General features: G+C 43.1%; 1 protein-coding gene across 7 annotated transcripts in view; it reads right to left on the bottom strand.

Moving 5' to 3' along the window:
* Nucleotides 1-14,321, bottom strand: part of AKAP13 (A-kinase anchoring protein 13) — a 205,516-nt gene that overhangs the window by 116,628 nt on the left and 74,567 nt on the right. For all 7 annotated transcript variants that reach the window (XM_063412789.1, XM_063412790.1, XM_063412788.1 and 4 more), the window contains one exon: nucleotides 4,019-4,315. In XM_063412789.1, coding sequence (XP_063268859.1) covers nucleotides 4,019-4,315 — 297 coding nt within the window. The remainder of the gene's footprint in view (nucleotides 1-4,018; nucleotides 4,316-14,321) is intronic.

Here is a 14,321-nt window from a genome sequence, read left to right as displayed (position 1 = left end):
TAAAATAAGATGGTTTTTTAGGTGACTTTCACTCTTCAGACTTTCTCCCTTTGTGCAAAAAAAACCCCAATTCATTATCTCTATTCCCAGTGACACTCATGTTGCCCTGTACATTGAAATCCTACTGGTTTTGTACATGAAGATATTAAACCCACAATCCTAACACATTTAGAGTATTTCAAATCAGGGCAGAGAGCTTCCCTCTATACCCACCCCCCACCTGGTGAGGTCATGGAGTTTAATTTCCCAAACAGTACTTATCGAAGAACCATGCTTAACCCAGAGCACTTCTGGGAAGCTGTACCTATCCAACACATCAGTAACTGCAATCACCTAAGTGTTCTATCTGATCTGATGGTCTCCTGGCTATCTGCTTGAAAACCTGGCTCACTATCTCACAGCAGCCCTTGCACTCCCAGGGGAATTGCTCTGTATCATGGTGATCACAGCAACCCTCTGTCAACATTAACCAGCTCCTGAAGCACCGCCTCAGAAAGCTCACACAACCAAAAATTAACCATAGCTCTGGGTTTCACCACTCACTTTTAATAGGCAAAATGGAAAGACTGTTTCCTCAAAGGTGTTGCTAGAATATTACTTCAAAATTATTTTGAAAGTGATCTGTTTACTAGTGATACAATTAAGTTCTCTAAGCTTGTTATACCTGAGCCTCAGATCCTCCTTATTTTTTTCTCTTTTTTTTTACCCCATTGCAACATAAACAAGCCATAATCATTACTCATACCTCAAAGTATTCAGTTGTGGTTTTCTAGTTAGCTTATTTTCTCTTCAGTAATTTAAAACAGAACATCACAGTCCTGTATTTACATTGCATACATCCTCAGGATACATATTAAATTTCGATTTCTAGACATGAAGTGTAACAATCTGTTCCATTTAAATAGCTGCCTTTAAATGCCACTGAGAACAGTAAATAGCCCCACTTTTGACAGCAGTAACAACCATGTTCTTTAGAAAGTTACAGTGCACTTGTAATTATTAAGACAGACATGATTATATGGCACCTGAAAGAAACGCTGTGTTTGGAATACCACAGTAATAAGACTAATCCTTAATTATGGATTTTCTGAAATTGTGGATGCCACTGGAGTTCATACAGATAGATAACTAAGAGCCAGGCCCAGGAACTGCCTGCTATGGAGGGACAGTGTTTGCCTGGTGAAGAGCACAGCTGTATCTCAGGGACCATGCTCTTCCCCAGCCACACTGTCTCGGGCTCTCTTCTGCTTCCCAGTTCATCCCACCAAATGGCTGAGTACCCTCTGCCTGTCCCAGCAAGGGAATGGAGCCCAGGGACCTCTGATGACAGGTATCTCAGGCACTCCATCATCCCCAGTTCTGTGGCCGTGTCTGTTTAGTGACACAGCAGATGAGTTCAACAGCCTCAGGAGACTGAGGTGGGGGAAACTTTCAGCAGCCTCTCTGCCCTCTGGGGTGACAGCAGTGAACTCCCTGCCCTCTGCTCAAACCTGGCCAGGCCTGGGTGCAGGCAAAAGCAAGGAGAAGCCCTCATACAAAGCCACCCCCTCCTCAAAACTCAGCCTGGAGTTGTGCTCAGTAGTAGACCTTGTACCCAGCTCCTGCCTGCAGAAAGCCATTGCTTCCCAACTTTTGCAAAAGTTAGACTCCTACTTCAGGCCTTTGAAAAATCGACCTTTAAACGTGTTTGACAACAGCAGCCTCCTCTGAGCAGCAGTTCCCCGTGGGGCTGTGGCCCTCCAGGAGCTGGCGGAGGCTCCCAGCTCGCTCCTGCCTTCAGAGGGTTTTGCTGAACAGCAGCGTTTTGTTCCCAGCCCACAAGAGCCCATAGAGACGTGCCAGCTCAGAGGCAGCGCTAAGCATCTTTCAAGAAGAGATCTGACATTTTCTTTTGTTCTCATTTCTATAGTATGTTCTCCTTGGAGAAGGTTATTTGAAGCTATCTGGTGCTGACATTTAGGGAAATGTGAAGCATGAATTGCAATGGCTGTTCATAGGTAGTGAAGCAGTGCAGGACAGGCTGTCCCACTGCAGGCACTGGCCAGAATGTGCCTAATTGTTCAAACACTCCTACAGTGCAATCTTTGCAGTGCTTTCCTCTCTCCCACACACAAATTAACACACAAGCACCAGTATAAGGGTGCTGTATTTTAGCACAGAGGTTTCCCTAATCTGTTGTTCTATCATAAACCAGGGACATCTCTTCCATCTCACTCTTAGCAAAACAGTTTTGTGACCAAAATGATGCTTATGCATGCAAATCCTTCCTGTCACAATCAAATAAAATTCCCCAAATTCCCTATGTGTAAATATCTCACTGCAAAAAAACTATCAGATAACTCTGTCTCTAACAAAAAGGAACATATTTTATAGAAAGATTATTGAATTAAATTTGCATTTAGTGATGTTATATTTATTCACTTCTATCTACACACACCTCACCACAGGATGCCAAAACACTCAAGAGTTACAGAATTTGGCACTACAGAGCTCTCCCTTCTCACTGTGGATGCCACAGATGCTCCACAAGTCCACTAACATACAGAGCCCTGCATATAACCACAATTTCCAGGCACACAAGCATATGCTGAGCAAACCAATGTAAATCTTACGGCCTGGTTTCACTAAGTACTGATTTTCCAAAGAATAATCAAAGTCAAAAAGAGAAAACAGATCTCAGCCTTCCTGCAAAATCAGCAACAATTCAGAGTTTTCATTAAGATCACTGTGACTATATTTATATCACTTACACCAGAAATGTCTGCATTATCACAACACTTTTCAAATAGAGAAAGAAACATCAGTGACTTCCACTCAAAGAAAAGAATACCAAGTGTTTATCTCTTTATAAACATATGACAGCTGCTGAATTTCTATCAAGGAGCCATTAAATATGATCAAATATTTTAATGTCTGCTAACATGGGAATTGCCTGTCCTTGTATTGAGTTTTACAAAACCAGTCAAGCAAGCTGGAGTAAAATAAAGCAGGAAAATCTCCTATGGAATACCCTGTTGCAGTGAGCAGAACTGAGCCTGCTGCAGCAAGTGAGCCACATCCCAGCCCTATTCAAGTGTTTGTGCCACTGCATCTTATGAAAGATAACAGATGCTTCACAGTCACATTCCTGAAGTGAAACTATTTGCCAAAATACCCTAAAAATTTACAGCAAGGATTTGCACATACTGGAACTGGTCTCCTGGTGCCACGTGTGTTTCCTTTCACCCCCTTGTGACAAAATAAGCAGAACTCCAAGGACACAGACACACCACAGCACCCTGAACACCTCAGCACTTCTACTTCAGCAGCCACCAGAGACTTCGGGCCAGCCTTGGGGTTTATTTATAAGCTCTCAGTAGCCCTCACTGCTGTGGTTAAGGGTCAAGTTTTCCCACCCTTCCCTTCTTTTATTTGCAAAATTGTTCAGGCTTATTTTGGGGAACTGCAGTGTTAACACATTCTGTGTGCAACCAGGGAAGTGATATAAACCCTCAGGGCCACAGCCCCAAGTTCTCCAAGAAAAATCACATGTATTTTTAATGTTACAGTCGTTTTGCACCTGTGCTATAAAACCAACATTTACTACAAGCGCCGAATTTCTGGCACAAGGACATTTCCAGGAGCATCAGATATTCTGCACACAGGGCTCTTTTAGCATATAGCACTATCTGATACACATGCCATTGTTACACACATAAAAAAACCCTTTCAGGGTGTATGTGAAAATACTGACTGCCAGCTCGTGCTATTTCATAAGAGAAGACCTGGAAAAATCACAAGTTACGATTATGTATTTTATATTACATATTTTATATTATATATTTTATACCTTGTGTATTTTAAGGAGGCTGAAAGGCAAGATATGGGATGTGGATGGACATCACATCTCATCTCCAAGCACAGGGACCACCACACCCTTTGGAAGGTACATGGCAGGTTCCCAAGGCAGAAAACCCTTTCTCTCTCTTTTTACCTCTCTCCCAACCTGCCAATCTCACTCTACCCCACAAATCCTCACCGGTCAGGGACTGGTCTGCTCCCAGCACGTTCCATTCTGCCGGCAGCTTCAGGTGTCGAAATGCCAAGGCCACCTTCTCATCTAAAAAGTCCACGTCTGCAGCAGGTGGCCTTGACCTGTCCAAGAACCGTGTGAAATTCAGCGCCTGCTGGTTGCCAGCACAGGTGGCCAGAAACTGGGCAGCGTCGTAGGCTTCATCCTGGACAAACTGGAAACTCTCTTCTGCCACAACCAGAATGGGGTGACCTTCTCTGGAGGCACAGAGTGCCACCTTCACTGTCTCACAGCAGTCATGGCCTGCAAAACAAAATTCAGACAAATGGTAAAAAAAAAAAAGAAAAAGGAAAAATGGCGTGGGCTGAGGAAACACACCTGTGCAATTCCTTTGACACACACACTCTTTGCATTAAATAAATAAGACCAAGTTATTGAGGGTCACAACTCTAAAATAACACCATCTTTGGAATTCATATGTGTCGTCAGAGGCAAATATTTCTTACAGATTTTAAAAGGAAAAGAAGTATAACTCTTCTCTGTCCCAGTATAAGTCAAGAACTATAAGCCACACAGGCTATTTATATTCAGCAACAAGCAATCCCAAGAGTTTTAAGTAATTTAAGTAAAAGATTTTGCTAACGTACCAAAAGCCAGGTTAATTGGACAAACTTCTTTCGCAGCTCTGCAGGACTCCAGTAACTCATAGAAACTAGAATCTGAGTGCTGCAGAACTACATACTCCAAATGCTGTCACAACACTTGGCTTGCACTGAAAACATTGAAATTTCTCCTAAAACAAAGGTCTACATGGCTACCAGAGTACGACCTGCCCGGGCATGCCCTGTGAGTGCTCACTGCTGCACCTGCCCCTTGCATTTGGGAAAAATGCACAGGAAAAAACTAAAAACTAAGTTGCTTCTGCTAAATAAAAACATGGAAATGGCCACTTTCCATGTTTACAAAACCAGAGGGTTGAAAGTTTGGTAATTTTATTATTTATTTAGGGCAGGAGAAACAGGAGAAAGGAGGCCCTGGCATGGCAGCAATTTCATTGACTCAGAAACTCGAGGGAAAAAAAAAAGACCAAACACCAAAGCAAATCAAACACCTTTTTGGAATTTTAAAAGGAAAAATATACTATGTGTCCAACACAACCAGAACTTGTAGTTGTCAGACATGCCCCTTCAATAATAAGGTTTGTGTTTCAAGTTCACTGTGTGGCACAGTTTCTTGTTCCAGCCTCAGACTGACGTCATGGCTGTTTTTGCCAGAACAGCATGGACCCTGCACTAATTACTGGAAAAGCTTCTTTTTGCCCATGACCTCAGCATACTACCACATTCATGAAACCCTGCTTAATTAAATACAAAATGACGATTTATTTTTAAAGGCTTGAAAATTCCATTTAAGCCCCTATTTGTGGTCAGTGGGAAAGTTTCCTTCTTCTGTTGGGGCCTTTTGCTGTTGATTTCCCTGACAAAAGGGAAAATATGTCCCTAATCTTCATGGTCCTTTCAGCCAACCTCACAAATCTGTTCTGAGGCTTTTGGCATCTGTACAGATTTTGTCTGCTGAAAGAGGCAATCCTGAAGTTAATTGAAAGGTCAAAACTGCTATTAGGACACTGCGGGTAACACCAAAATTGTCAGAGATGAGGCTGTGGTTTCCTAAGGAGAGCAAATGCAGCTGGAAAGGTATCAAAGGCAAGTGGAGAAGGGGAGAAAAACACACATGGATGTTGCTGCAACTGTTCTTTACATCCAGGATGCTCTGGAGCTGAAAGGTGAGAAAACTTCTTTCCTTCCAGCACCAGGTAGCTGTTAGCAGGAGGATGACCTGAAAGCTGAAGGAATAGATTTACTAATTTTGTTGTTTTGAAGAATAAGGGTAGGAAGAATTTCTTCTGTTGCTCTTGAAAATACTGCATGTACATTCTAATAATTACTGTATTAGTACTCAGCTGCTCAGATGAAACCCATTCACAAATTCCACTCATCCTCATAGTAAAAGCCCCAAAGAACGGGATGATACAAATCTGAGGGAACTTGCCCTTAGGGCCATTTAGAATTGTACATGTTTTCCCCTACACCTTCTTGCTTTGCTGATCTACCTACAGACATCAACTACAAAACAGGTAGGACATTAATTTTGTTTCCAGCCTCTACAAAAGCAGTGATCTCTGTGCACACTGTGAGAGGACCATTCCAGCCTACAGGAGCTGACTCAAATCCTGTGAGCTGGGCTCTCCCTACTGCAGAGCAGCAGAAGGTTGCTAGAATGCAGAGTTTAATAAAAACAAACACAATAAAAGCTTCCTTAATAGCATGAGGATAGCTAAACCTTTGATTCAATTTTGAAAAAATATTTTCTGCCTATTCCCATAAGAATCCCATCTGCAGAATAACCTAGAATACAACTACTCTGCCAGCGAACTTTCAGGATTGAAGCAGCAGGCAAAAATGGTCCATGAGCAGCTACAGAGAAATCATTTGGGACAGTCATTTCCTTGTCACAATGCCAAACTACTCTGCTGTGAGACAGCAAAGGCTCCTCCATCAAGACAAGAACTACAGAAACCTCAGTCAAGACGTGTGGTCTCCTTAAAGCAGCACATCGTGGACGTACACAAAGTTCCCTGGGATGGAGCATGTGTTAAACACCAGCTGCAAAATGCAACACAAGGGAAGGTGATAAAAAGACCATGTCCTGACCTGTGGCCAACAAGGATTCTACTGAAACTTCCCTAGATATTGAATCCAGCCTAGAAGAGAAAGTGACAGGCCTGACAATCCATTTTTATGTAACAGCATCAAACAAACATCGTGCTAAACCCTAGGGAGGGTGACTGCTTGCAGTGCTTTGATGTTCTGCTTCCTCACATCTGAGAGGGTGCCAGATGTAGGGGTAAGAACATGGGACAGGTTCTGACTCAGGGCAAGCCAATCAAATGAAAAGGGAGCCAGTATGTAACAAGAAATAATAACAAGAATACTAGAAAGATTGCTCAAGAGGTCTCTGCCCCCCTGCTTTGAAATGGCTACAGGAACAAAGTGAGCAAACATGTCCCCAATACAGGAACCTTCTGAGGGAATCATCAGTGAGGCAACACTTCTCACCACATCAAAGATCCAATGGCCTGGACTAATATCTGAACTTCTACAGCCCTTGTCCCAGAGCATCACCACAAGGGAGCTGAGCTTTCTGGCAGTCTCAGGAGGTAAGTGGTTATCACTGCAAAACCAAATCTGTTTTCATGAGGTTAAGTGACTTGTCCACAATCACACAGAGCTCCAGGCAGTGCCAGAACAGCCAGCATTGCTCCTGGGCCTCACCCTTCTGCTCCCTCTGGCAGACAGCAGGGCTTTCCTCTAACATGGGTTAAGCACCAAGTTATGCACTTATCACCCATCAGGGTGGTTCCATCACCTATGTCCATCCACTGTGGACTGCTGTAACCCCCTCCAACACCTGCCTAGATGTGGAACAGAAAAGTGTCTGACATTGAAAAGGGAAAAAGAAAAAACTTTGGGTCAGTAGGCTGGTTTTGGTGTTTTGGTGAATAGAGCTCATTTCCTTTGCAGTAGCCAGTGTGGGGCTGCTTTGGATTTGTGCTGGAAACAGTTTTGATAATCCAGGCATATTTTCCTTCTTGCTGAGCACTGCTTACACACACCCAAGGCCTTTTCTTCTTCTCACCCACGCCTCCAGTGAGCAGGATCAGGACACAAGGAGTTAGGAGGGGACACAACTGGTACAGCTGACCCCAAGTGACCCGAGGGATATCCCAGACCATTGGAGTCATGGTCAGTGTACAGAGCTGGGGAGAGAGGAAATCTCCATCACATGTGATGGGGCCCTGCTGCCCTGAGGATGGCTGAACACCTGCATGCCCACGGAAAGCAGTGACCTAATCCCCTGTTTTGCTTTGTTTGCATGTGGCTTTTGCTTTATCTATTAACCTGGCTTTATCTCAACTCTCAAGTTTTCTCACTTTTGCTCTTCCCATTCTCTTCCTCATGGCACAAGAGGCAGCTCTGTGGGGCTTAGCTGCTGGCTTGGGTTAAACCATGACAGTCAGGAAGAGCAATGAGCCTATTTATAAAGGTTTGCATTTCCACAGGCTGAAAACACACGTAAGTGAATAAACCAGATAGATGAGAGGACCTCAGAGAAAGGATGAGAAATCTCCATCATTTACAATGGAGCACCCATTGCTGCAGCACCAGCACCTCTTCTGATTGCCTTCACTCTCCTTCAGAAATCAGGCCCTGTGGCCAGAATAACAATAGAAATGGTGAAATACTCAGTATCATCCTGCTTGTACCATCCAGCAGTATCCTTATTCAAGTTTTAACTCTCCCCACAAACATACCAGATGATATCTCAGACTGCATGGCTACATCCCAAGAAGGAAACTTCTTCATCCTTTTTTTTTTTTGCCACAGTATCAAATGTGGTCATTTGTATGCTGTCTTGACTGTGATAAAGTCAAATAATCCATCCCTTAACTCCAGCAACATCGCATTTTATACCATTTCTCCTTTTGCTCCTCAGTTACTTTAAATCTAGCTTGGAAACAACTTTTGACTTGGAGCTGTTTTGAGAAATACCAACATATTGCAGGAAAATTACAGAAATTAAAAAACTATTTCAGTCTGTGCAGGGATGGGTACAGCACCTAATTCTGCTGCTGCAAAGCAAATTCCTCATCTACGCATTAAACCATGCTTTAAAAATTATTTTAAATGAGACAACTGCTCTTGAACTGAAGAATTCCTTACTGGGAATGAATAGGGACACTTAATGAAGCTTGCTCTGGGGAAAAACACGAGAATGAAAAATGAAGACATGGTGCTCTGCTCTGTCTGTTTTTATCCCTGAAGAGATAAGATGTATCAGCATGATAGCACTGCTTCCTCTACATGATACTAATGCAGATCAATGAGCATGAAAGCAGAGGGTGATTTCTCAGTTGCAAGTCATTAGCAGCTAAGTTAATGTACAGCTCAGACCTGTCCATCTCACTGCTACCTGTGCCTGTGAGCTGGGGTGCACTTAAAAGGGCAGCAGCTGAACTCTCCAGACTTTTTCTTGTTTAACAAGGCCTACATGGAGACAAAACACCCCTAAACAGAGTTTTATTAAAAGATGATTTCATTTCCTACTCCTCCAAAAGTGGAAATCCTGTCCAAACCTCCTATTTTCAGAATTCACATTGGAGCTATCAAACAATGGGCCCCCAGCCTGGGCAGCTATTTAAAGCCCTGCTGGAAGCACATGTTTGGGTTTGCTTGGTAGGTGACTAAAGACTAATTCCATCCTCCAAGTCACCATGGTGGAGCTGGGTTGAAAGAGGTCTTACAGAGAGATTTAAGGACAGGAAAACCAGACAACAAATGTTGTGAACCTCACGAAGGATCTCAGATTTGCATCCAAGAGATGTTGCCATATGGTGGCTTGTGGAAAAGGAAGCCAAGGGATCTCCTGTGACCATCCAAAAAGTGCTTCTTTTCTGCTTCAGAAATCCTGAGTTCTAGTTCTGAAAATCAGAGCCTGTCTTTGAAGTGCATTTGTGAGATGTACACAGTTACTGCATTCACTCTTGCAACACAGGAAGCCTTATGAAATGCACAGGAACAGCACCAGCAATGGACAGGAGCCTCTGCTTTTCCTTTCAAACCTTTCACTGGAAAGGTGAAAGAGAAATTGAAGAGTGGGTAAAGCTTTTTTTAAAGGCCTTTACACACTGCAGATGCCTTAAAGACCTAAAGAAGTGCAAGACCCCACACATTACATCTGAAATAATTTCAACACAGATTCAATCACATTTTCCTGTGACTGATGTCATCTAGTACTGGCATCACTTCCTTTTAATTACACTGCCTCAAGCAATTAAATATACCAAAGAGGATAAACTGCAAAAAGTCCTTTTGGCTATGCTGTTTTAGTCTATTTTAAGGGGTTTTTGTTTTATAATTAAGAGTATTTTCAAATCCACAACTGGTATTGCCAAGTGGCCATTTGTTATGCAACTTGTTTACCCTTCTGGTCTACAAGTACAAAGATTGTAATTCATGAAATACAGCTTTTTCTATGAAGAGTTGTTTCTTAGGGGAAAACACAGTCTGTGGTAGAAGTCAATAAAGCATGACCATATGTAAAGGATTTCACAGTAAATGAAAAGTTTGAAATGAAAATATTTCCAAGCTAACTGAAATTAAGTTTTTTCTATCCTTTTTACTAGCAGAAAGAAAGTAAGGAGGGAAAGAAACCACCAAAAAACAACAACTCCAAGGGCAATGGAATTAAGAACAAGGTAAAGACTGAACTGCTTCTCTGCCTTAGCTTAAGGATGGAGAGAAAGCTCAGAGTGAGTCAACCAGAATGTGTCAGCCCTGTGGAAACTGCTGGCAGGCAGCTACCAGCAGACAGACAGTCTCTCAGACCCCTTTTCTACTTCCAGTTTTGATCCTCTCCCCTTTGAAACCCACACAAGAATCCTGCACCTTTTGAGTTCAGCAAACATGAGAAAAGTGATTTTGGTATTATGGAGCTTGGAGTGATGCAACACATTTCAACAGTACTCACCAAGGCAATTACACCTCCCAAAATTTACTTCTTGTTTTGGTGACCTGGCACACAGACAGGGTGTTTCTTACCCTTCACTTATTTGATCAGGAGCTGCTGCAGCTCTGGATTCTGGACTGTCTCTCCCTGTTTGAAATTTCATTTCAAACTTCCCCTGTGTCTCCCACACTTTCCAGACCACCAGTCGTTCAATGCAAAGCAAAACTCATGTCCAGTCATACAGCTGCTATGGTGATGGCATGCCAGTTTTTGCAATAAATGCACCACACAAATACTGGAGGCCCCAGATCAGGAGCTCCTGCAAGAAAATTTCCCCAGATCTCCCCAAAAGCTTCCCACTGCTCAGAGGCCTCCATTGGCCACAGCAAGCTGTGGTTGGGACTTTTGACTTATGTGGACAGTGATGAGGTCATTCTTTCTTCTGCTGGCTTGTTTGCCAGATCATGATTTCAGGATTTTTATTACTGGGTTGGGATTTTTTCCCAGTGGGAAAAAAAGCTGCTCCAGCAGAGAGGCAAGAGATGAGGCTGCTGTCTTGCAATGAATGTTTCACTTCCCTGCTTTACACAGATTTCCTTCACTACCACATGAAATCTGCTCGGCCTCAGTTACCCTCCCTATCCTGCAGAGATGGTGGGAAGGAAAAAATGCTTTAAGATTATGGCAGTCTCAGCTACTGTAGGAATAAGGACTTGCTGCAAAGCTCAGTTAATGACCAACACCAGTAGGACCAGTATCTGTGACTAAGAGGACATATCCATCCCCCACAGTACAAATTCAGCAGCCAACAGCAGTTTAACCACAGCAGCAGAGATTGCTGTGTCTGATAAAACAATGCTTGAAACTGAGCTGTAGAACTACACAGTGCCTCTCGTACTGAGGAAAACTGCTTCCATTAGGGAGAATTTCAACCGGATTATTGGAAATAAAAGAACTGTAACAGCCACAGTAAAGCCAACAGTTAAATAAAGGTTTTGGTAGATTTTCACTGAGACAAATGAAAGCTTCATGGGATGATATAACCTGGTGTGTCCTTAGGCTGGCAAAAGAGCTACTGAAAGCACACAAAACATCAACTCCTGGCTAATTCTTGAATCTCAGTAGCTAATTTTGACACTTCAAGTTATGACTGATCAGCTCAGATGAGAATCTGTTTCTTACAAGAGGAAATTACTTTCCTTAAATTAACACAGCCAACAGCTTGGCAGGGTAAATAATCCATCCCATTCTTCAGAGCAAGTGCATAAATACAGGTAACTACTCTGTAATTTGCAGAAGTGATGAATCTGTATTTATCCACATCTTCAGCTAAAATAAGGCTGCTCCCATAAATCTACAATCAGAAATCTTTTCTTTTATTATATACAGAAATAAAAGCTCGCATTTGAACAGTAGTATGGATTATATATTCAGTCTTTAAGGCTGATGATAAAAAAAGCTTAGGAAAGAGGCAGATTGCTCTAGTAATGATATAAGATCCAATAGTCATTTAATTCTGCAGTGATAGCTTTTATTTAGGTAAGGGCTTTCAGGATATGGAGAATTTTCACATACAATGAGAATTTATGAGGTATTTTGACAGCTTATATTTCCATTCCATTTTCTCTAATTTTTTTACCTAAAACAACTTTATGTTGTTAAGATTTCTTTTTAAATGTGATTTTCTTTGAAAGCTTTGCTAAAACATTCTGATTAATTTTGGCAGCAAATGTAACAAAATAATCCTTTTTCTGTCTTTTAACCCAGTGAAAAAGTCAAGAAACAAAAATTACAAATCTGGGCTTGTTTTTTACTTAATCTTTAACAGAGTTACAGTCATCCTTTTCACTCAGCTGCTGATGGGCTTCATCTGAATTCTCCTGGGGACCACATGGAGGGCTTGGGGCAAGGGAATGAGTCCAGAAGGGGATGCAGAGGAGGTTCAAGGAAGGCAGAGAGGCTCCTGAGTGACCCAGCCCTTCCTCAATCCACCTGGGCTGTCCCCATGAGCTGCTGTCTTTCCAGGGATGTGCAACACTCCCTGCATCACAGGAACAAATTAAAGATGCTCAGAGCTGGAAGGAAAGGATGGGATTTGGGCTAGAAGAGCTGTTTGCAGGAGTTTCCTTGCAGAGCCCTTGCTGAGTGCCCAGGGCTGGGTGTTTGAACAAGGGCTGGTCTCACACACACTGTGTGTTGTTCATGGCTAATCCCTTCGAGGTCAAATAATGCTCTGAGTCACCACAGTCATCGCCAAGGCAACTGTGGAATATACAGAGTAAACACATGATTACAGATTCCCTGTGCGTCCAGGAAGGAGGAGGAGGAAGAGCTGCACTGGAATAAGTCATACTTCCACTGAAATCAGTGCAGTCAGTGCTGAAACAACACTGGACAAATGCACGGGTGTCAGCAGAGGGTATGAAAAAAATCAGGCTTTTCCTATTCCTTGCTTTGCCTTTCCCCAACAACCTTTTCACTACTGAAGTATTTTTTTCTTAGGTAGTCTCACCAAAATGAGGTATGAGCACAGATGAGAGTGTTATCCACATGGTACTTTTACATGAGAAGTCACCCATTCCTTGCACCACAGCCCTGGACAGTGCAGGAATGAGAGCACCTTTCTGAAAGGTGCCTTAAAACTCTGTCTGAAACAAGCTGTATTTTGGGACAGCACCCATCCCAGTCTAGCTTCACACGCCACAAGATCATGACTATACTGGGTAAAAAAACCCCCAAAAAACCAAAAAAAAACCCCCCAAAAAACCAACAAAACAATCCATTATTGCTAAAGAAACAATTGAGAGAAATTCCCTCCTTTCCTTTTGAATCACTACCAGCAACCAAACGAGCTACAGGGAGCCCTCCCCAGTGACTCCGTGATACCTGGGGCTGGCAGTGCCCAGAGCATCACTGACATCACTGGCAGTGCTGCAAGGACATCAGTGATGGGAAAGAGTCGCTCCTGCCCGGAAATCCCATCCAGCACGCTGCTTCTCACATGGGCTGAAGGGAACACTGGAGCTTTTCAGCTCCTTTCTTGGCGCAGCAGCCACGGCCCCGAGGGAGAGGTGAAGTCATTGCAAGCAGGGCTGGCAGAGCCCCACGCCCACCACACAAAAGCAGGGAAGGAGTCACCCCCTCTTGCTCTTCTGGGAGAAAATAAGCATTAATCTAATTGATTGCACGGGGCTCCAGTCATCAGTAGCCATAAAAAGACTTCTCTTTCCAAGCCAAATGAACGACACGAACAGCACAAAAAGAGGAGGAAATGAAAAAACACTGAGTGCCCAACTTTTAGCCACTCATTCCCAAGAGAAAAAAAACCTCCGAATTTTACTCCATGTGCATCTCTCACAAAACAACACTTAGGAGGTAGGTGAAAAGACAAACCCAAGAAAAGCACTTGATGGCCTGAGTTACAGGGTGTGTAGTGAAAATGTCAGGCGTTTTTCTCACACTGGTAGCAATGTGCTGCATAGCAACAAGTCAGAATGAAAGGTTGATGGTGAGGACTGCAGCCTGGAACATGCTCATTCCCACGGTCCTGAAGTCACCAAAGGGAAATGCAGATTCATTTTGTTTTGTTTTGTTGATGGCACAAAGGATAAAAGCAGTGGTGGGCTTTAATGTGGAAACACACCTCATCTGAACCAGCCATGGAGAGAGAGCACTGAGCAGCACATCACCTGTACTGCAAGAGCTCCAGAAATGCTGTGTGAGCTCTGAGCTCAACAAG

Source organism: Prinia subflava, chromosome 15 (genome assembly GCF_021018805.1).
Source record: "Prinia subflava isolate CZ2003 ecotype Zambia chromosome 15, Cam_Psub_1.2, whole genome shotgun sequence".
In the NCBI taxonomy this organism is placed as follows: Eukaryota; Metazoa; Chordata; class Aves; order Passeriformes; family Cisticolidae; genus Prinia; species Prinia subflava.
This window is presented reverse-complemented; position numbering and strand designations above follow the sequence as displayed.